General features: G+C 36.4%; 3 protein-coding genes across 9 annotated transcripts; all 3 read left to right on the top strand.

Annotated features, from left to right (window-relative positions):
• Positions 1-304: 304 nt before the first annotated feature.
• On the top strand, positions 305-4,699 carry LOC111806826 (probable methyltransferase PMT3). 3 transcript variants are annotated; one of them, XM_023692311.1, is made up of 8 exons: positions 305-408; positions 1,439-1,798; positions 1,906-2,070; positions 2,139-2,321; positions 2,525-3,119; positions 3,523-3,635; positions 3,714-3,934; positions 4,054-4,699. In XM_023692311.1, exons 2-8 carry the CDS (start codon positions 1,544-1,546, stop codon positions 4,373-4,375), a joined length of 1,854 nt encoding a protein of 617 aa, XP_023548079.1. In that variant the 5' UTR covers positions 305-408; positions 1,439-1,543; the 3' UTR covers positions 4,376-4,699. The 3 variants fall into 3 exon arrangements, with proteins under 3 accessions (XP_023548079.1, XP_023548081.1, XP_023548080.1); XM_023692313.1 differs by having other exon boundaries at positions 316-408; positions 1,445-1,798; XM_023692312.1 differs by lacking the exon at positions 305-408 and adding an exon at positions 427-639.
• Positions 4,700-7,690: 2,991 nt separating this feature from the next.
• LOC111806824 (serine/threonine-protein kinase tricorner-like) lies at positions 7,691-15,447 on the top strand. 3 transcript variants are annotated; one of them, XM_023692308.1, is made up of 15 exons: positions 7,698-7,877; positions 7,965-8,002; positions 8,953-9,330; positions 10,067-10,241; positions 10,608-10,691; positions 10,764-11,005; positions 11,095-11,314; positions 11,551-11,630; positions 11,710-11,794; positions 12,462-12,593; positions 12,702-12,815; positions 12,912-12,959; positions 13,850-13,934; positions 14,666-14,722; positions 14,899-15,447. In XM_023692308.1, the coding sequence occupies exons 3-15, from the start codon at positions 9,110-9,112 to the stop codon at positions 15,012-15,014; spliced, it is 1,659 nt and encodes a 552-aa protein (XP_023548076.1). In that variant the 5' UTR covers positions 7,698-7,877; positions 7,965-8,002; positions 8,953-9,109; the 3' UTR covers positions 15,015-15,447. The 3 variants fall into 3 exon arrangements, with proteins under 3 accessions (XP_023548074.1, XP_023548076.1, XP_023548075.1); XM_023692306.1 differs by lacking the exon at positions 7,965-8,002 and having other exon boundaries at positions 7,691-7,877; XM_023692307.1 differs by lacking the exon at positions 7,965-8,002 and having other exon boundaries at positions 7,698-7,872.
• Positions 15,448-16,216: 769 nt separating this feature from the next.
• LOC111806825 (probable serine/threonine protein phosphatase 2A regulatory subunit B''delta) lies at positions 16,217-23,075 on the top strand. 3 transcript variants are annotated; one of them, XR_002816885.1, is made up of 14 exons: positions 16,218-16,855; positions 17,153-17,395; positions 17,529-17,634; positions 17,745-17,844; positions 18,066-18,171; positions 18,340-18,430; positions 19,067-19,208; positions 19,548-19,695; positions 19,796-19,905; positions 20,380-20,536; positions 20,635-20,760; positions 20,866-21,010; positions 22,660-22,790; positions 22,885-23,070. XR_002816885.1 is itself a non-coding variant. In XM_023692310.1 (13 exons), the coding sequence occupies exons 1-12, from the start codon at positions 16,703-16,705 to the stop codon at positions 21,001-21,003; spliced, it is 1,620 nt and encodes a 539-aa protein (XP_023548078.1). In that variant the 5' UTR covers positions 16,217-16,702; the 3' UTR covers position 21,004; positions 22,660-23,075. The 3 variants fall into 3 exon arrangements, 2 of the variants coding, with proteins under 2 accessions (XP_023548078.1, XP_023548077.1); XM_023692310.1 differs by having other exon boundaries at positions 16,217-16,855; positions 20,866-21,004; positions 22,660-23,075; XM_023692309.1 differs by having other exon boundaries at positions 22,660-23,075.
• The last annotated feature ends 94 nt before the right edge of the window (positions 23,076-23,169 follow it).

Genomic DNA, 23,169 nt, shown 5'->3' with positions numbered 1-23,169 from the left:
AAAATAAATAAAGTTTTAACCTAAAATATTAAATTAAGTGATGATTTAAAAATGTTAATAGCGAATTGATTTAATAAATACCTATTTTTATTTGGAGTGGCCAATTTTAATTTTTAATTATTTTGTATAATTAAAGTTCGAAATTAAAATTTATTAATCAGTGTGTTATCCGTGAATAAAATAGAATTAATCAATAATTAACGTATTAATTAATTTTTAATTAAAGGATTAGCATCTTAATTAGCAAGTAGTTGGGAGGATTAATGATTTAGTTTCACTGATATTTAAATAAAATAAATAAATAAAGATTGCAGAAAATTAGAGAAATTCAATACAGTGTATAAAACCATCACTCTCTTCCCTCTTTTCTCTGGCAATGGCAGACGCAGAGGTATTACTTAACAACAGGTCAGGTCCTTCCCTCCCAAAAATAGCATGATTTCTCCATTAAACCAGAAACTTGTAGATCTGGTTTCTCCTTCCTCTTCTTCTTCCTAATCTTTCTGTCTGTTTCATATTTGATTTCTTGTTACTTTACTCACTGGAAGCTCTCGCTGTTTATCTTTAGTTGCTGCACTTGCTCTCCGATCCCGCTGTCTACTTGTTTTTCTCCATTTCTCGTGATTTGGGTTTCTGCTTGTGAGTTGTTTTCGTTGATTTTTGGATCTAAATTGGTTTGGTTTCTGGATATCGTTTGTTAATTAGTTAAATTTGATTTGGATTTGGCGTTTGGTTTGATTGGAATTTATGGAGGTGTTGATTAGTTAGTCGATGGATTTTTTTTTTCTTTTTTCTCTGAAGATTTTTCAGATCTGGGGATTTAGTTGAATGCACCGACACACATTGCTCTCGTATCTTTGGCTGTTTTGGTATTTTGACGGTGATTTAATGTCGAAATGATCTTAGAGTGGGCTGATGTTCTATTAGGGCGAATCTTGCTTATGAGTGTCGGTTCATCCATTCTTCAGTTGGTTGGCTTGTCAATGTACTTGATAGAGTTTCGTTGGATGCATTAAGAATTTTATGTGTTTTGTTTTCTTTTCTTCGCTTTTTACACGTTGAATTGAATGTAATTGTTGCTTGAACTTGTGTTATGGTGTTTGAGAATTGATGATTTCTTGAGAGAAGACTCAAGAAATTAATCTATACCGACCTTTGGAGAAGAGAATTCTTTAAGAAAGCATAAAGGATTACAAGTCAAGACTCAAGAAATTGAGTGCACTTGCCATTTCTGATTTAGTATTGTCCCTAAGATTAGGACCACAAGTGACTGAAGTATGAATTCACTTACTTCAAGTAGAACGGGGTTTCATAACCCACAAATCAGGCTCTTGGTGTCTCTGGCCTTTTCTTCTGTTACGAAACTTCATGCTTTCCTGGCAGGTTCGGCATTGGGTTCTATAATATACCTGATTCTTGCTATCGTTTTCTACTGTAGCTTCAGGAGGGGAGGTTAACCAGTTTCTGTTTAGGCGATACGTGCAACACTGTTTTCATACTTGGGTCAAAGTATATAGTTGAGAAAAACTCGAAAGATTGATAAATGACGAGGGGAAGATCTGATGGAACTCAGAAGAAGCGATTAATCGCTACCATATGTGTTGTAGCGATATTTCTTGGGTTCCTGTATGCATATTATGGATCCATTTTTGGCAATCAAGACCGTGGTGCGTTCGCTCTGCAGCATGGCAGCAAGTCATTGAGCCATTATTTGATGGGGAACGAAGACTCTGAAGAATCTACAACCTCAACTGAGCAGGACGACGCAGAAGATGGTGTCGTACCAAAAAGTTACCCTGTAAGTAACTGTGTTCCCTTGTTTTTTCTTCCTTCAACTTTTAATACTTTTTAGTCTTGCAGTGATCTGTGGAGCCTTCTCATGTAGTTTCTTCTCTTGTTTCAAAGGTCTGCGATGACCGGCATTCGGAATTGATTCCATGCTTGGACAGACATCTCATTTACCAAATGAGATTGAAACTGGACCTTTCTTTAATGGAACACTACGAAAGACACTGCCCACCACCTGAGAGACGGTTCAATTGCCTGATTCCTCCTCCAGCAGGATATAAGGTAATTTAGTAGCACTGAGCATCACCTGAAGATTTTGCTGATTACTTACTAATGATGTGTTACTTCAGGTCCCAATTAAGTGGCCAAAGAGCAGAGATGAAGTGTGGAAAGCTAACATTCCTCATACTCATCTTGCACATGAGAAATCCGATCAGAACTGGATGGTTGTGAAAGGAGAAAAAATTGTGTTCCCTGGAGGAGGTACTCACTTTCACTACGGAGCTGATAAGTACATTGCTTCAATTGCAAATGTAAGATTTCTGAACACTTCTTTATCGTCCAGAAAGGAAAGATTATGCAATGTTTGCTGTTTGAACAATATTTTAGATGCAGGGTTTATCGTATTATATCTCTACCATTCATGGTTTTGGCTCAAGTTTATGAGATTTTATTATTTCTGCAAGTTTTCTTATGAGCAATTGATTAGCTGAAAACGTTGGCCTTCATCTTTCAGATGCTCAACTTTTCAAATGATAATCTAAACAATCAAGGAAGACTGCGTACCGTTCTTGATGTTGGTTGTGGTGTCGCAAGTTTTGGAGGATATCTTCTCTCATCTAATATCATAGCAATGTCCTTAGCACCAAATGATGTTCATCAAAATCAAATTCAATTTGCCTTGGAAAGAGGAATTCCGGCATACCTTGGTGTTTTAGGAACCAAGAGGCTCCCTTACCCAAGCAGATCTTTTGAACTCGCACACTGTTCTCGTTGTCGTATTGATTGGCTTCAAAGAGACGGGATTCTTCTTCTTGAGCTAGATAGATTACTTAGACCGGGCGGTTATTTTGCTTATTCATCTCCAGAAGCTTATGCCCAGGATGAGGAGGATCTGAGAATATGGAGAAAAATGAGTGACCTTGTGGGCCGTATGTGTTGGAGAGTTGCTGCAAAGAGGAATCAGACTGTAATATGGCAAAAGCCCCTAACAAATGATTGTTATCTGCAAAGAGAACCTGGTACTCGTCCTCCACTATGTCGATCTGACGATGATCCTGATGCCGTTTGGGGTGTGCAGATGGAAGCTTGTATCACTCCTTACTCTGACCGTACGTCCCTTATCGAATGGCTCGATTTATATTTTATTTTCTTACTACTAAATGCATCATTTATTATTTGCCAGCATAAGTGTACCTCCTTTTCAACTTGCCAACTATCAGTATCCATGTGTTGCTGCTTATCTAATGGAAATTATTTAAATTTTTGGGTTTAAAGCTATGTGGCATAGAGAATATGACATTCTTGGGGGAGGAAATCCCATCTTTGGGATTCTTGGTGTTAATTTTTTCTTGTAAATTAGCCTACTAGCCTTCAACTGAACTGGAATTGATTTTCTGAATCGTGTGATCGTAAAAGGTTTCTGTTGTGTCCTATTGGCATGTGCTGAGAAATATCGTCCTATTGCAAATTGAACATGCTTTCTCGATGATCACACTGGATTTGTTGGTGCAGATGATCATAAAGTCAAGGGCAGTGGATTGGCTCCTTGGCCAGCTCGATTAACTTCACCTCCTCCACGACTTCAGGATTTTGGCTATTCAAATGAAATGTTCGAAAAAGACACGGTAATTTATGACCATGGTGAATTTGGCTGATTCAAATCTGGATTCTGAAGTTTCTAAACTTGTATCGTCTTGTTGCAGGAAATTTGGCAGCGTAGAGTTGGGAGTTACTGGAATCTACTGAGTCCAAAGATCGAATCGGACACTATCAGGAATGTGATGGACATGAAGGCTAATATGGGATCGTTTGGAGCTGCTCTGAAGGACAAGGATGTGTGGGTGATGAATGTTGTTCCAGAAGACGGACCGAACACGCTGAAGTTGATATATGATCGAGGTCTCATAGGCTCTATCAATAACTGGTATGCAGCTGAAAAAAAGCACTTGCATATCCTTTTATGGCTACAACGAAAACTGTGAAATGCAATTCTAGTTTATTCAAGATAGTATATGCAAATTACACTTTATACATTTTTTACAGGTGCGAAGCCTTCTCGACATATCCTCGTACATACGATCTGCTCCACGCATGGACCATCTTTTCTGATATCGAGAAGAAAGAATGCAGCATTGAGGACTTGTTGCTCGAGATGGATCGCATGCTCAGACCCACAGGTTTCGTCATTATCAGGGACAAGCAATCTATTGTAGATTTGATAAAGAAGTATCTACCTGCATTACACTGGGAAACAGTAGCTACCGCCAATGCCAGCTCAGATTCAGAACTGGACGGGGACGAGACCGTGTTCATCGTCCAGAAGAAACTGTGGCTGACAAGTGAGAGTGTCAGGGATTCAGAATAAGACCAAAAATGCTGTCTTCTTCACAATCCCCTGTTGCTGTTAAGTTCTCCAGTGCCCGTCGTCGCCCAGAGGGGTCGGATCAGCAAGCAAGTCCCGAGCAGCGCTGTTTAATAGCGAGGTATTTCACATTTCTATTTATTTACTCAGTGTAATGCTTTGATTGATAGTATCTATAGACGATGGATATTCTTCATCAATTTTTTTCCACTTTTGTTGTCTGTCATTGGGCCATTGTCTCTACTTAAAGCTATTTGATTATGAATTGAAGACTGGAAAATTTGGCCTGAAGCTCATAGGAATACATAATTTTGCTTCATTATTTTCCTTTTTTGGGTTTGCCCTTCAATGTTCTTCCCATCCATAGCTGTTATTCATTCATAGAATGTTGAAAAGGGTGCAAACTGGGCTCTCTCTAAAGTCTTGAGCTTTGAATGAATGAATGAGTTATAATGGGCAACCAAATGAGACCGACGTGCCTGCCTTTATTACTGCTTGGCTGTAGGCTGTCTGTAGCTAATTACAAGCCTTCACGTTTTATCAGGTTGTCACATCAGGGCCAAAACGCGTATGAGCATTATGTATAGCTGGGGGACCTTTCTTTCTTTTTCACTTTCACTTTCCCTTTTCCTTTTCCTTTTCCTTTTCATGCCTTGTGAGTTCTTTTTCATTATTCGGTTTCGGTTCATTTCGGATCTTATACTTTCAAGATGTTTATTACGATCTCCGGTTATTTTGGTCTATATACTTTTAAATCTTCATACTTCATAGCATTTCGTCCTTGTTAAAATTGCCTAACACCTATTATATGGAAATACAAATATTGGGTTGGTGAGCATTCGAGCGCTTTGTGTCCCATTTGTTAGACACACAGGGTTTGAACTCGAACCTTGATGGCATGAATTATTTGTTACTACCCAGTCTCTCGAACCTTGACGGCATGAATTATTTGTTACTACCCAGTGGGAGTAGACCTAGTTGCTAAGGATAAAGTAAAGATGACCAAGTAATTGTAATAGAACGAACCTTAAGCATAAACTTGATAGTTGTTAGCATGATGTACTTTGACCTAATATCATAGATGGATTGGTTAGTTGATCTCGAGTTGATAATGAAGATTTGACCTTTGACTTTTGAAGAAAGTCATTGATAATGTTGACTTTTGGTTGACTTTTGAAGAAAGTCATTAATAATGTGATTGAAACAAAAGATATTTACGTTGATGAGATTGTTAATCTCATCTATCTTTTTTGAAGTATTCATCTAACATCACAAGCAATATCGATACTTCTTACCAATTTGACATTAAAATCCTGATTTTCATATAAAGATCTAATAAAACGATATTGTTAAAACAAAACATACCAAAAATTCATAGACTAAAACCACCCTGTCTTGGTTTAATGACGAGATGAGATATTCAAACTTCTAACTAGTTGGGCTAGGTTCAAATTAGACTCACGAAAACTCTATGAATATTCAAATTATACGAGACTAATTGCTTGTTGATGGAAAGTTTGATAGAACGTTGCCTTCAAACCGTGTTTCGGATCCATTAATTTGGTGGTTGCTTAGCCAAATGGTAATAGAGATGATGGTCCCTCAAAGATGCCCCAAAGGAGAAGGAACCTCCCCATTTACTCAATAACAACCTCCACACTCCCTTTTCTCTTATGATGTCTCCTCCTTTCTTATAATGCAAGTTTTGCTTTCTTCCCTTTATAAATATGTGTTTCTCTTTATTATTATTATTTTTTTTTTTAAAAAAAGGGCAAAAGGTTGCTAAATCAATGTCTATTATACGGATTTAGGTGTAATTTTAGGTCCCGTGCTTCCAAAACATCAATTTCGATATTCGTACTTGTAAGTGGGTCCCTTTAAAAAATCAATCACGATGTTAGATTAAATAAATTTATTGAAATATACTGACCGTTGTATATAAAAAAGCTTCGTATTAATAATCAAATTGGTCCCTTTTAAAAAATATAGAGACTAAAATAGGCGTGAAATATGTAAACTAAAACGAAATGGTTCGGACATCTTTAGATTGACATATTTAATTCAATATTGGTGAATTGTGTTGAAAACGGGTTGGATTGTGGATATTTGAAAGGACGTGAGCTACGTTAAAGTAAGTCGAAAGTATAGAGACCAAAAAAAGTATTTTAAAATTTTTATGGGATAATTTGTTTTTTTTTTATTATAAATTAATAAAAATTATAAAAGTTAATAATATATATTAACATATTTTAATAATAATTAAATGAATGAGTGGGATTAAATCAAATATGGGGCGAGTGGAGGTGGCGGCGGAGAGTGGCGGTGGTTCAGTTGACAGCACGGCCGCTGTATCTCCGGCGGACGTCAAGGCTTTGAATGTGCCTTTCACTATCCAACTGTCCATCTTATTTTATTTTTTTCATTCTAAAGTCAATATACCTTTTTATAAAACACTTTATTTATTTATTTGGTTTTGAAAATATATAATTTTTAAATAATATTATATGCCAAACCGTCGACTATATAAATTACTATTAAATAATTGAGTTTGAAAGGGGTGTAAAATTTCTCCTTAATAGACGTGTTTTAAAATCGTGAGACTAACGACAATACGTAGCGGGTCAAAGCATACAATATTTGTCAGCGGTGAACTTAGACGGTTAAAATAGTATGAGAGACAAGTTCTGGGCAGTGTGTCAAATAGGACGTTGGGTCCCCAAAAAGAGTGAATTGTGAGATCCCACGTTGATTAGAGAGGGTGTGTGAAAATTTCTACCTAACAAATGCATTTTAAAATCGTAAGGCTGGTGGCTATACGTACGGGCCAAAGCGGACAATATTTGTTAATAATGAACTTGGGCTGAACTTCTATTTTTAATTAAAAAAATATTTAATATGGACTCAATTGTGAGGAAATGGGTTTATTTTATAATATATTTGAAAACGATGAGTAAAATAAACTAATGAAGCTAAAAACATCACGACCGTAATTTCAAATTTTTTCGATGACATTTCTCCCAATATTAATTTTTTTTTTAATAAATAACCGAACAACTCAAATAATTGATTTATGGTCGAGTTTAATTTAGTTAATTATTAATAAGGGTCGACAATAAAAAAAAGTAGCACTCGAACATTTGAGTCAGTTTAAGAAATTATTATTTAAAAAGAAAAGAAAAGAAATATATAAATAAATGGGACCGTAAAATAGAATAATAATCCACGTATGAATATCCTATAATTAAAAAGGAGAAAATTAGAATAATAATGAAAATACAGAGAATTTGAGATTGGGTCAGCTTTTTTCNAAAAAGCTAAAAGAAGAAAGAAAGAAAGAAAGAGGGAAAATGGGGCATCCGAATCATGAAGACAGAGTGTTCCTCTTCTTCACTTCTGCTTCTTCTTCACCCGAAATCGCCGGCCGTACATTCTCTCACTCTCTTCTCTAGGGTTTCGCTTTGCTTCTCATTGCTTTCCTGCTGTTTCTTCTCCGCCAAGTTGTACGGTACTTTCTCTTTTTTTACTTTCCCCTTCTTTTGCTCCGATGTCTGTTTCTCCTTCATTCTCGTCTGATTTCGTTTCTTTCTTCCAGCTATATACTTGTTTGGTTCGTTTTATCCGATCTACGAGGTCGGATGCGTCTGCTGCTCTCTTCTTTGTTTGCTTTTAATTTCAGTCGATTGATCTTGTTTGGTTTTGATTTTTGGTCAAATTCCATGGAGATTTTGATTTGAAATGTTTTTATACGCGAGGAGTAATTTTTTCTTCTTTATGGATGCTCTCTTGTTTGGTGGCTATGTGTTCTGTTTCTTGAAGTTATTCGTTGATCGGAAATTGAGGGAGGATTAGGTGGTGCTGTTTTTTTTTCTTCTGGATTTTAAGTGATAAGAAGCTCGTGAAAAAGAGAGAGAGAGGAGGATGTAGTTTTGGAGGAAACTTTGACTTGGTCTCTTGTCAGGCGTTTCAAACTATAAATTCCGACCAAATAATTGTTTGTGCGTCATGATTTTACAACTGAAAAAATTATAATGAACATTACAATTGTGAAAAATAATTAATAATGAGCTGATAACTGACAGACTAATAAGCTCTCTTACAATTTTGGACGAGTTTTAGTAAACCAGACGCCCTGGATTGAACATCCGACCGGCCAACGGTAGATACTAGCTCAGGCATCATCTTTGTTGCTGGTCCTTTCTATATCTTGAATTACATATGCAGCTCTAAAATTTTGCTAATTACCTTCTAAGGGAAGGGTTCACTCTGATATAAACAGCAGCTGAGTTAATATATCACGAGGCCAATAATTTCCGAGTTTGAAGTCTGCTGGCTGCAGGAAGTGTATTGCTTTGTAACATTAAGTTGTTGGAAATTGCTCACCAGAAAGCTTGGAGGCCATAAGAAGTTATCCATTTATCAATGCGTTAACTATAGTCTTCTGGAAAATAATGATTTAATTTTTACTATCTAAGAGACATTTTGTAACTTTTTTATTTATATTCCACTGCCGGAATCAATATGTGTATTTAATGTCCTTTGATTATCATCTTGTCATTGTTAGATATTTTTTTTCCATGCAGGAAGTCGCGCTATCTAACCTACTGGAGACGTACTGCTCAGTATATGTATATTTGCTGTACCACTCGTGCTGGGTGAAATATATCATACATTATTGTTGAAAGAAAATGAGCATTGGGAAGTGTGGTTAAGGACTTAGCATATTAATTGCATGATATAATGGAAGCTACTAGGCGTTGGTTTAATAAGTTCAGATCCAAAGACAAGCCAAAATCCTCAACAAATAAGGAGAGTGCAGGAAATGCTAGAGATGCATCGAAAGCACCAACCAGTGAAGAGTTACCCTCAAATGTCACCAAGCAGAAGGTTGCAGCTGCCAAGCAGTATATAGAAAACCATTACAAGAAGCAAATGAAGAGCTTGGAAGAAAGGAGGGAGAGGTTGGACTTGTTATAGTTTTGGAGTTGCGTGGGCAGAAAATTTTGATTTTGTGTCCCCCTCATTGTTTAATTTTCCTGCGTATGTTTTTACTTTTCTGTTTGCATTTCTTCTNCAAAAAAAAAAAAAAAAAAAAGAAAAAAAAAGAAGGAAAATCGTTCTTATGCATATAACTTATTTTTGGGAAGGCATCTATTCTGTTTACACATATCTTTTTTAAATTAGCTGTTAGGTGTAAGTGTACATATCCAACTTTGAGAGACCAATGTTTCCTCTGTAAGTCAAATATATACTGGTCTGAATATGCCTTTTATTTTACTCTTTAACGTATTCATTTTTTGAGATTATATTTTGGTGAAGTCCCAATGGAATATTTTAGTAAATTATGTATGTATATAAAATATCTGCTAACAAAGAAATAGTTGCGGGATTAGTTTAGTTTTCTACAGTATTCTCTCCTCCATAGTCCTTCCTCACTCTATCTGCTGCCTTTCCATCTTCTTGTAAAGTACCGTGTAACACATGCTAAATTTGTTTGGCTTAGGTGCTATCATTCTTTGCTCCATTTTGTTCTACAGATGTTTTTTTATTCCAGTTGCGCACTTGCCTTTTTTTAGGTCAGCCCGCGGTTTTTTCCCGGATATGGATTGAAGTCCTCTGTCACCTTGGCTGTTTAGTTAATATTCTATGTACTTGTTCATTTTTCGTACCATGGAGTAAAATTTTCATCTCTTGCAGACGCCATGTACTAGAAAAGAAGTTGGCTGATGCTGAGGTCTCTCAAGAAGAGCAGAGCAACCTGCTTAAGCATCTAGAGAAGAAGGAAACGGAGTATATGCGCCTTCAGAGGCATAAAATGGGTGCTGATGATTTTGAGCCTCTAACAATGATAGGGAGGGGTGCTTTCGGAGAGGTGTGAATACTTCCTTTTACATGAAAGTTTGTCTATTCATACTTAATTGTGCGGCTGCTATTGGTTAGCTTTGAAAGTATGATTTGACACTGTTTTTAACTAGGCTGCTAAGTCTAGTAATTCAGCTGAAAGAAAAGGACCAAGTGTTAATAGCCGGAGCTGGTCAAAGTGAACTCGTCTTTCTTTTTTCCTATTGCATCGGTGCATCTTCCCCACTTGGGGTTCCTTTTGGTTTGGGACAGTCTGGCTGGCAGTGGGATCTTGCTTGTAGTTTCCATATGCATTATTTTTCGTGAGCACTGTCTTACAGAATGTTAACCTATTGTACATTCTATGAGACGCATTTCCATTTTGATTGAGATACAGGTTAGAGTTTGTCGTGAGAAAGCAACAGGTCATGTATATGCCATGAAGAAGCTTAAGAAATCAGAGATGCTTCGAAGAGGCCAGGTATGATTGCATTACCGGCACTATCTTCGGTTTCAGTCACTATTTTATTGAATGTGTATTATTTGACTATAGGTTGAACATGTGAAAGCTGAAAGGAATCTATTGGCGGAGGTTGACAGTAATTGTATTGTAAAGCTGTACTGCTCTTTCCAAGATGAAGAGTATTTGTATCTTATTATGGAATACTTACCTGGTGGAGATATGATGACTTTGCTTATGAGGAAAGATACTCTAACAGAAGACGAGGCCCGATTTTATGTTGGTGAAACAGTTTTAGCTATTGAGTCAATCCATAAACATAATTATATTCATAGGTGAAAACTTCTGCCTGATTTATTCTGTAGTTTATTAATTGCATTGGATTGTTTTGGAGTAACCCTTATATTCCCTGTGTGCTTTGCAGAGATATCAAGCCAGATAACTTGCTTCTTGACAAGGATGGCCATATGAAATTATCAGATTTTGGATTATGTAAACCATTAGATTGTAGTAACCTACAAGAAAAGGATTTTTCCCAGGGAAATAACCTCAGTGGTGCTCTTCAAAGTGATGGGCGACCTGTGGCATCAAAACGCACACAACAGGAACAACTACAGCATTGGCAAAGGAATAGGCGGATGCTTGTAAGTAGTTCAGTATCATGTATGGTAGATCTGTAATTACTTTACATTAGTCACTTATAAACTGGTGTTCTGGTGAGCCAAAAGTTTTCCCTTTTGATTTTGATTATTCTAGGGGGTTTCTCCACTCTCTTTAGTGAAGTTCCCATTTTAAACCTTTAACAACCACTCCTCTTACTGCAAATTTTTTGTTGCTTCCCCGATTTTTGTATTTGACATCAAGGTGATTTGGGATGCAGGCTTATTCTACAGTTGGAACTCCTGATTATATTGCTCCGGAAGTTTTGTTGAAGAAAGGATATGGAATGGAATGTGATTGGTTAGCATCTTTCTGCTCTATTCGGTATATTTTTATATTTCAAGAGAACCTTTTAATTATTTTGCTAAAACTACTTCAGGTGGTCACTTGGTGCCATCATGTATGAAATGCTTGTGGGATTTCCACCGTTTTACTCAGATGAGCCAATGTCAACTTGTAGGAAGGTAATATGGAACTAGTTTCTGATTATGTTTATGGCCCTTGATTTCTTAACATGAATGGAAGTTAAATCTCATGGGGTACGTCGCATTTATGTTGGTTTACGCTTACTGGATGGGAATGAATATGTGGATGAATAAAAAATGAAAGCCAATCAAAATAAAACCGGTAAAAATTGGAGTAGAACTTCTAATGTTAGTGCTTACTGAATTGTTTTAGATTGTTACAAGACTCTAGTTATGTAGTGAAGCAAAATGTTAAACTAAAAATTGAAATGGACAAAAAGAATGGATAAATGAGAAAAGTGTCCTCCACCTTCGTTTAGGATGTTGCTATTTAGACTGACGAGTCTAACTACTATTTTGGATAGGTTTGGCGACCTAATTATTTTCAACTTGGGTAAAGAATAATTATAGAATGGGGAAATAATCTTCAAACCTTCATTGTTATTCCTTATATGTAAACAGAGCCTTAATTTTTCTAATTTCATTAATGGTGAACTGGAAAATTTAGGATGCTCTGGGCCTTATAGGGCCATGGTGTAATTTGGATAAACCATCTGTAATTTGTGTAGCTTAGTTAATTATTTAGGAATCGACTCTTTTGTCTTGTGATTTGATGTTGTTTTCTCTCTCGTGAGTAATTTTTTTTTCTCTTTAACCTATGATGCAGATAGTTAATTGGAGAACTCATTTGAAATTTCCAGAAGAAGCAAAACTCTCTCCAGAAGCGAAGGATCTAATTAGTAAACTCTTATGCAATGTTGAACAAAGGCTAGGGACCAAGGGTGCAGATGAAATAAAGGTGTTGTGTGGTGTGTTCTGTTCTAAATTTTGATCAATCATTAACATATTGAGTTCCTATAATAGAGTGGCAATTAAACTATTGGTTGATTTGGCTTATTATTTGTAGGCACACCCGTGGTTCAAGGGCATTGAATGGGACAAGTTGTATCAAATGAAAGCTGCATTTATTCCTGAGGTCAATGACGAATTGGATACTCAAAACTTTGAGAAGTTCGAAGAGGTACAGAGTAATTCATTTTCTGTATCTACGGCAGAACTGCTGCTGCTACCCTTGTGCTAACTTGTTCTGTCTATCTGCTTATGGATGTTGTGATAGACTGAAAATGCAATTCAGACGTCATCAAAATCGGGTCCATGGAGAAAGGTTAGTTTGTCAGGCTCCTGATCATGTATCATTTGTTTATTGAGAACCATTGGAATCGGGTTTTACTTTTACAGTGACAAAAATATTTACTGTGGCCATTCTATACCTTGCATCTATAATATCCTAATATGCTGGATGATAGGCATTTTTTTTTTCTTCTTCTGTTGTGGCTTTCTCAATCAAATCCATTTTTAGGGAGTTAGCTGAAGATATATGATAAAATTACTGTGTTTTTTTCAGACTTCAGTCACTCGTTTGATTTGAAGTTGGAGAAGCGGCTTTATTTCAATGCCATAAATTTGTAATACTAGGCAACTTCTAATTGAGTCAAACAAGGTCATCTGGTTGGAGACTTAACGTGTCAACTGTTGACTTTTTTTTTTTATAAAAAAAATGAATGACTAATTTCTTGAATTTCATTATGATTCTTGCCATATGGGAATCAGCTTTTGGGGTGGTAAACAAACATTTGGCATGTCAATGGTATTGGGAATCGTCTCTATTTTCTAAATTTACCAGATGGTCTGGAATCTGGACTGTGTTGGGAATTGAAACAGGAGGAGACTCCTTGGCAGGCTGTTTTTCTTGCTATTCTTTGGTTTATTTGGTCCGGAGGAAAATTAGTTTATTATGAGTAATGAGAAAAGGTCTGGAGTCTAGCGAAATTCAGTCTTGTCTTTGGTTTTTTCAAGTAAATTCATCTTTTCTTGATTCTTAACGACTAGAACCATTGCTTTTCCTCTTTTCATTTGGGGAGAGGCGTTAAGCCATTGTTTTATACGACGTTGTTCGTATTTAAGACATACAGACGATGATCTGGAAATCACCGGTATATGTATAGGACAAAACATGCTCTGCCTGTTTGCTTATCTTTTTGTTGTTTAATGCAGATGTTATCATCGAAGGACGTCAATTTTGTGGGTTATACGTACAAAAACTTGGAAATCATTGATGATAATCAATTGCCTGGAATAGGTATCTCTTTTCACACCTCTTACAATATTATTCTCTTGTAGTCGGTTCAATTTTTAATGCATATTTGAAGAAAGAATTCCATCAGATATATATATTTTGCTTTTCACTTCCCCTCTCACACTACCCAAAAACCAAATAACAGCATGTTTTTCTTCATTACTGGTAGTAATGCCACTCGAGGCGATGTAGGTTTTTGTATTGGTTGGCTTGGTTACTCATTTCAACTTCCAATCGTATTTTCTGGGAAAAGGCTATTGTTTAGTCTAGTCGTACACGTGAAAAGGTAGATCAGTACACGTGAAAAGGTAGATTATATTGATAAATCTTTTATGGCTTCTATCTTCATTTCTTGGGTTCTTGTTTATCCATAGTGCTTTAGTATGTATTTCTTTTGTCCTTCCAGGCGATCGGAAAATAAAGAAATAGCTAATATATTCAAGATTATTACGTATTTACAAAATACCGTCTCAATTCATCCTATTTCATCAGATCCAGAATGTGATATGGTTCCGAAGGATGAACTATATTATCTTTGTTTAATCTTATATATGTTCAGGAACAATTTCATGGCAGAATATATTCAACTAATATACCGTTTAATTTTAAGATAGATGTTTCTTTAGTTCATACATAACTAAAATGTTTGTTGTTAATACATGAAACGCATTCTCCCTTTTCTTGATCGGAGATATTCTAATCTTACATGACTTGTCTGCGTCTTTTATTAACAGCTGAATTGAAGAAGAAGAGCGCAAAATCTACAAGACCTTCCATCAAATCTCTTTTCGGTAATTTTCAAGCCCTTAGGAAACCTTCATTTTCTTGCTGCTATTCCATTATTTGTTCTTGAATTTGCATTTTATTATGCCCATTGTTTCCGTAATGATTGCCCCACGAAGAATTTCTTAAGCATCTTTCCTTCGTTAATGTCGTTTTAAGTTGTCACTTTGGTCTCCAACCACAGCTAACGAATCTGCCATGGCGACAAATCAACCCGTTCAAGGCAGCTTTTTGAAACTCTTGCCTCCCCAACTAGAAGTCCCCGAGAAACCGATCAGCGCCGGTGAGAAGCATTCATGATTTAGCTCGTCGTCGGAGTTGCTTCCAAAAACCAACCATGCTTTTTTGGTGAGACTACCCCTTACTTTTTAACTGTTGCTTTGCATATTAGGGTAAATTTTTGGACTGGAAGGTTTTTAGAGGGAAAATGGGCTAATTGTTGGGAGTGAGTGAGTGAGTGAGTGATTAAAGACAAGCACAGATTGGCTCTTGGATCATCTGTTTCCATTGGTCACTGTAAAATATCGCCATGGAGGGAGGTATAGGTTCTTTCCAAACTCCGACTTGTGAGTTCTTTATTCTTTTCTTTTATTTATTTCCAACCCCTCATGCAAGATGCAAAGTCTCCTTTGTTCCATTCTCTAACATTTCTGTTCTTGTAATTAACTTACTGTGTTGTTTATAACTCGTATCATTTTACATATCGAAATTTTAGATTCATATTAACACATTCTAACTTGTGTGATTATCTTCTCTTTTCTTTCGTTTGGACGTTCCCTAACTCACTTGATTCTATGTCTTTGAAAGTTTCATTTTAGTCCCGGTACCCGAGTTAAGTTTAGTAACAGGCTCCCTTCATTTCAACCAAAATCAAGATCGACCATATTAAGTATGATTAGTGTATATGTCTTTGAAAGTTTCATTTTAGTTCCGGTACCCGAGTTAAGTTTAGTAACAGGCTCCCTTCATTTCAACCAAAATCAAGATCGACCATATTAAGTATGGTTAGTGTATAGGATCGTCTAATTCAATACACAAGGTAAACATTTGTTTATAGTACTGCATATGAGGAGGTTGTTTCAATGTGATTGACTATTTTGATTTTGATCCTGCACTTATATATATATATATGAAAAACCGTAAAAGTTTCTTAAATTTATTTGTTTGTGGTGTTTATTAGGAGGCATTCACACAATATATTCACATATTAAAAAACTCCATTCTATTTTATTACGTTTAAAAAATAATCTTATTACTAGTATGTATTTAAAAATATTAATGAACTTTCAAAAATAATATCAAAAAGAGATAATTCAATCAAAGTTCAAGAGTATTTTTGAAATAACATAATATCGATAGGATATTTTTTAAAATTTTGAAATTATTATTAATTTTGTTTTAAAAAAAGATTAATTTCCATTTAAAAAAAAAAAAAGAAAAAAAGAAAAAAGCAATTATTGGGCCCTAGCAAAGCTAAAGCCAACTTGATTCGTTAATACTGCTTCCGTCGAGAAAATCAACGGCCCCCGTTTCCATTTCCACTTACAAAACGACGGGCACTTTCATCCGTACGATTTCTCGACTTTGTTCTACAGTCGATCTGCAGTTACAGTCCAGTCGCAGTTCAATCGGAGTCGGCTCAGCTTCCCTTCCATTGAAGCCCTCTTTTCCCTTTGGATCCAATTATCGCAGTATTCCTCCGTCCAACTCGAATTCCCTCTCTTCTTCCACATGCAGCTCCGTCACTGTCCTCCATCGGCCATTCTTCCGATTTCGGAGCTTCTGAGTCAGCTAAATCCGTGGTGGTTTGGTTCCATGCGTTGTTGATCACCAGTTGTTGTTGCGTCGTTTGCTTTTGGAGATCTTACTTCAAAGTGCTTCGCAGTGGAGTGAGAGTCGAGTGTGGAGTTCATGAAGAGTGGGGATTAGGTTTTCTGTTTGTGGTGATTTGAATTTGCGGTTTGTACGAGAGGTGGATTGAATTCGTGATGGATATGGACGCTGGAGGTGACTTGGAGTTCCCGCTGGTCCTGGAGATGTTGCAGCTCCCCGAGGTATCTTATTTTGCTCTGAAATCCAATCCTTATGTCGTTGAGGCGCTGTTTTCGCAGTGGCTTTCGCTTCCCGGGACTGGCCGACTGGTACTTCTTCGATTCATCCTAATACTACGCTTTGTTTAGAAACTATAAATCGATGTTACTCGAGTGTTCTGTACTTTCAAGGTCATGGTTGGTGTTCTTTATGGCTTCCTATAAGTAGGCAAATGAGAAAACTAATCAATTTTAGAAATTACTTGCGCTTCTCCATAGCCACACAGTGAATAGCGATTCCTTCGGCAGAAGTTCTTGTATTGTATAGGAATTTATACTGTAAACGTTCATCTGATTTTTGCTTCCTTCTGACGACCCTTTTCCCTCCAATTATTGTTTTGAACTTAGGTGAATTCTTTGATTACTGATGCGAAGTCCGGTGCTTCTTTGAATGTTGGCGGGAACTCTACTGGAATCGATGGTGTTTCTAATCATTCTCTACCTTCCATGTTTCCCGGTGGCAGTACACCTCCACTTTCACCACGCAGTGCATCCAGTTCCCCACGGATGGTGAAACAGAGGTTTGGACCGTCTTCGCTAGGCTCTCCACTTAAGTTGGTCTGTGAGCCAGCAAGAGAGGCTATACCACAGGTATAAAGGAAACTGTAGATTGTTCGCTAATCATTAATCCAAGTATGCAGGGCTTGTATGTTTGTCTGTTCAAAGTTGCATTAGCGATGTTACAAGTTCACAGAGTCTCATGAGACTTATAATATGTTTGTAGTTTTATTTTACAACTGGTCGTCCAGCACCGAATGCCACGACAGAAGATTTTCTATCTAAAGTGAATCAATTTTTTCTGTCTCGTTCGGATGGAGTGCAAATAAAGGGTGAGAATGAACTGTAATGCATTTATACTCTTTTCTTGCTAGTTCCTGTGGCTTTTTTTTTTTTTTTAGTTTCTTAAGGAATCATTTTTCATTTTCCTTTTTCAATGCAGAGTTTAAATCAGTCACGAAGGAGATCTGCAAGTTACCTTCATATCTCTCCACTACTCTTTTTAGGAAGATTGACGCTAACTGCAGCGGAAAAGTATCGAGGTATGCAGTTAAGAATGGAAGTGAAAATATCTAGAAGTGAACTTTAAAATGAAAGCATTTTTAGGATTCTATGCTCTGTTTCCACATATGTTGAATAATTGAATGATCCTTGGAATCTGAGCAACATGGGACTATTAATTAAACCCTGATGACTGAATGAGTATTTGTTTTGTAGATTTTTTTTCTGGAAATCTGTAATGACTTTGTTGCTTATTTTGCAGAGAACAGTTCATCAATTATTGGATTACGAGCAATATGTTAACTATGGATTTAGCAACTCAAGTATTTACTATTCTCAAGGAGCCAGAGCGAAATTACCTTGTTCAGGTATTGTTTTCTATCAAAAGCTGCATATACGTGCTTCACATTCAAACATTGATGACAATCAAAAATACTTTTTGAAAATTGTAGTTTGGCTGAGCTCATTTCTCTGAGAAATATCGCAGGGAAAAATTGTTTCCCTTTCCTCAGTAAAAATTTGTATCTTCAATTCAGGATGATTTCAAACCTGCCTTACAAGAACTTTTGGCAACTCATCCGGGGTTGGAATTTTTGCAAAGTACACCAGAATTCCAGGAAAGATATGGTGAGAAGATTACAGCTACACTACTTTTTCAGATGTGTAATCAGGAACTGATTTTATAGATATATTGTTTCTATATTATTTAGACCTTGATCACACTGTTTCTTTTGCTAATATAATTTGGTTGTGATTTCCATGTGTCAATTTGCCAATACATTCTTCTGAAGGGCTTCAACTTTGACTAAAATATTCCCAGTGAAGTTTTAGTGATGATGCAATGTTTCAACCCAAGTAAACATTATCAATGTTAATTTTTTGAGCATTTGATTTAAAAATTCTAATTATGGGAAAATATTCAACTCTATTTTCTGAAGTTATTCATGTTCTCAACCTCATGTACTTTTCCCTACTTCCATGATTTACCCAGGCCTTATCTCATAACCAATTGACTTTTTGTTTTTAGCTTTTGAAATTAAGATTATTACTTCCACCTATGATTTCTTTTCGTTATCTACTTTTTTTGGGATGTTTCCAAATCCAAGGCAAATTTTGAAAACTTAAGTAGTTTTTCCTCTTTTTATTTATGGTTCAAAATTTACTTGCTAGTCTAATTAACACATGGGTCCAATGTTCACATGGATCTAATGTCATGCAATGTGAAACTGATTTGATGTGTACTTTCTCTTACGAATGGAACAGCTGAAACAGTCATATACAGGATATTTTACTATATTAACAGATCCAGTAACGGTCGTATTACCCTCAGGGAGTTGAAGCGTGGCAACTTAATTGCTGCAATGCAGCATGTGGACAAGGAAGAAGATATCAACAAAGTCCTGAAGTATGCTCATATGTTGACAACACTCAGTTTTCTTGTAGGAAATCAGAATGTTATCTATAGGAGGCAGTTATCTTGATACACTCTAATCACATAGTTGTATTCTCTAAAGGAAACTTGAACATGATAACAGACTCCTTATGTCTCAGTTGTTTTGTCTAGGAGATAGTAAAATTACTTTTTCTGTCATTTTATGAAATAATGATTTCTTTTTTTTTAAAAAAAAATTAATCTTTCTTCAAAATAAGGTCTACCTGATTTTTTCTTTATATGCTAAAAACATATGTTGCTATTGTTTAGATTTTGGATCTTTTTCATTACGATTGTCCTTGTGTGGTTTAGGTACTTCTCATACGAACACTTCTATGTCATATATTGCAAATTTTGGGAGCTTGACAATGATCATGATTTTTTTATCGAGAAAGAGAATGTTATCAAATATGGTAACCATGCTTTAACATATCGGATTGTCGATAGAATCTTTTCTCAGGTTTGAATTTTTCCCCTTGGATTATTCATCTATTGACTGGTTTTTCTCTTGGATTATTCTTGGGCCAACAAGCTTTTTATTTGTCGTCTTTTCCTGTTAGGTTCCAAGAAAATTTACTTGTAACGTTGAAGGGAGGATGGGGTATGAAGACTTTGTGTTCTTCATTTTGGCTGAAGAGGATAAATCATCTGAACCTAGCCTCGAGTACTGGTATATTTACTCGTGTCTGGAGGTTTTGTGTGAACTTTCTAATGTAGTTCAATGTAAGGTATTTTAGATTTGAACAGAGAAATAACGGTTTGAACATGTATGAAATTTGCAAAATCAATATTTCTTGAAAAAACTCAATGCCTTAAATGCAAGAAAGCATGGAAAAAAGTAGGATTCCAGACCCAGATCATCTAATCTACTGCAAGATCAAATAGAAAGAGTTCTCTAATAATTTTGTGTTGCGTCTTCTTTTATCATTTCAGCTGCGACCTCTCATCAATTTAGATCCTTATCTTGATTATTTTGTTATTTTTTCTTCTTTCCTAGCAAAAATCAATTGGAGATCCTTTCATAGTCTCAATTAAGATGTAGTGGAGGGAATATCTTTATCTTGTTTGGGGTTTGGGGATTGGGGGGTATAATGTATAATCCAAAAATACGGTGTTGCTTGATCTTCCTGATTCCCTTTTCTAGGTTTAAATGCATTGATCTAGACGGAAATGGAGTGCTCACAAGGAAAGAAATGCACTATTTTTTTGAAGAGCAGTTGCACCGAATGGAGTGTATGGCTCAGGAACCAGTGCTTTTTGAGGACATATTGTGCCAGATTTTTGATATGATCGGACCAGAGGTCAATTCCTTGTCCTAACTATTGCTTCACTCCTTTTTTATTTTCATAACTTATTTCAGCTGAGTATGAATTTTATTGGCGTTTTGTTTCATATATAGAATGAGGAATGCATAACTTTGCGAGATATTAAAAACTGCAAACTTGCTGGACATGTTTTCAACATCCTTTTCAATCTCAACAAGTTCGTTGCTTTTGAAAGTCGTGATCCATTCCTAATCCGTCAGGTAGATGTGGTGTTTTTGCCTCAAATTTGTGGCAAATGGATTTGCGCTTTCAACTATGTTGTGCTTTGAAGTGCTGAAGAGAAAATTAATATTCTATTTTGTTAGGAACATGAGGATCCAACTTTGACGGAATGGGATCGATTTGCACATAGAGAATATATTCGTCTTTCCATGGAAGAAGAAGCTGAAGATGCTTCAAATGCAAGTGATGCCTGGGATGAGTCACTTGAGGCTCCTTTTTGACGTATGGGTAATCAATTCCTCCTCCTTTTTCCTTCATCGTCTTGTTTCTTTAGTTTGAGCTGTTGAATATACTTCCAGTTGAAAGTGGGAGATGTCTGAGTTGATGGATGATTAAACCTTCTCCTCCTCCTCCTCCTCCTCCTCCTCAAATGGTGAAGGATATTAAAAGAAATAAAGAGTGAATATAATTCCAGGAGGGACAAGAACTAAACCTTCATCATCTCAACTAAAGATATTTCCCTTAGACAATTCTCTTATATCCTTTAACCAAAATTCCCAAATAATTACTCTCTAGTGCATTAGGCTTCTAAACTTGTGCTTTCTTTTTAAAAGGGTAGTCACACAAATCTATACAAAAAAAATTCTGAACTCTCTTAGGGACGGCAGAAGAGAAAATGAAAGTATCTCGGAAGTTCTTGCCATGAGCTGAGGAGAAAGAACACCACCAGAAGAAATGGGAACTCTTCTAGGGAGCTCGAAGTGATACTGAATATCGTTCCTTATAAGGTTCTCTTTGGAGTTTGTTCCGTTAACATTGTTTTTTATTATGACATCTTAGTCGTGAGATCCATGTCGATCGAAGAGAGAAAAGAGTGCCAGTGAGGACGTTGGGCCTTGAAGGGGGGTGGATTGTGAGATCTCACATCGGTTGGGGAGGAAAACGAAGCATTCTTTATGAGAGTGTGGAAACTTCTCTCTAGCAGACGTGTTTTAAAATCCTTGAGGGGGAAGCGCGAAAGGGAAAGCCTAAAGAGGATAATATCAGCTAGCCTCGGTAGGCTTGGGACGTTACATTAGTGTTCGACCACATGAGGTTTCATCCCAACAACTTTAATCAAACTTATGCTATCTGTAATGGATAACAGAGAAGGGAAGAACTCACAAAAGGAGGACCATCTCTCCTGGAATCTTCCCGAAACTTAATTAAAATTTGAATCATTGCCACATAAAAAGTCACTTTCCATCAAAATTTCCTTGGTTCTAGCAATTGCAACCGTAGGGCTAACGGAACTAGCGGAAGCTCATCTATAAAGCTGCCCGTCCTCAGTCCCATATTCACCAAAAAGCTTTCTTTCAAGATAAAGCCTCCAAAGCCATTTAGTAATCACAGAGATATTTCCACTCCTGATGTCTCTCCAATGCCCATGACACCTAGCTGAATGCAGTGAGAAGCAGCCTTCCAATTGATTAGATGAACTTTCCTTTCCATATGAACAGTACAGGGTAAATAGATGGGAAAAATGGACAAAGCACATGTGATAAGTGAGCCTACACATTTGTTGAGCAGTTCCACGTTGGCTAATTAAGAGGAAGATCATGGATTTATAAGTAAAGAACATTGTCTTCATTGGTACGAGGTCTTTTGGGGAAACAAAAAACAAAAGTCATGAGAGCTTATGCTTAAAGTGGACAATATTGTACCATTGTAGAGGTCGTGATTCCTAACATCATCAGGGTGAAAAAGAAAGGATTTTTTTTTTTACATTTTTTATTTTTTTTAGCCATAACCCTTTCCATAATCGTTGATCAATATGCCTTGAAGCTTGGTTACTGCCAAGAGAATGGCTAAGATAGGGTATTAGGCGACTCGCTAGGAGCACACAAGAGCTTATTGTTTGTGTATTAGCTTCTCATTTGGTGTGATTTTAAATACAGGCGACGTAAACACATAAATGGTACTCTGGTTGATCGCAATATTGGATGTGAGACGAGAGATGTGCTTCGCACCACTACAAAGTTTGGCCGCTCAAGAAGTGTACATTACATGAAGTTTCCCTGCAGGCTAGGTAAGCCCACCCGGCCATGTGAGACTAAATTCAATGCTTTGCATATTTCCATGATATCCTTTTTCCATTCTTCTGCTCAATTCTTTATTTGCAGCAACACCACATATCTCTTGCTTCTTCGTTGTTCGTGTTACTGTTGTAATTGAACGCTTAAAGCTCTTACCGATCGAATTTGATGTTGTTTCGTTAGATTCCTAGCCAAATTAGCACACCTAAAATTGTATGTCGATCACAATCTTCATCCCGAAATCAATGTATAGCGTCGACACTTTCTCCTTCCTGTTTTTCTTTATGGCAAAGTCCGTTGAATACTACTTCAAAAAAAAAAAAAAAACTTTCTTTTAGAACTTTCTCGGTCTCTTGGAAAATTTCTTAAGAT

This window comes from Cucurbita pepo, chromosome LG12 (genome assembly GCF_002806865.2).
Source record: "Cucurbita pepo subsp. pepo cultivar mu-cu-16 chromosome LG12, ASM280686v2, whole genome shotgun sequence".
NCBI classification, from domain to species: Eukaryota; Viridiplantae; Streptophyta; class Magnoliopsida; order Cucurbitales; family Cucurbitaceae; genus Cucurbita; species Cucurbita pepo.
This window is presented reverse-complemented; position numbering and strand designations above follow the sequence as displayed.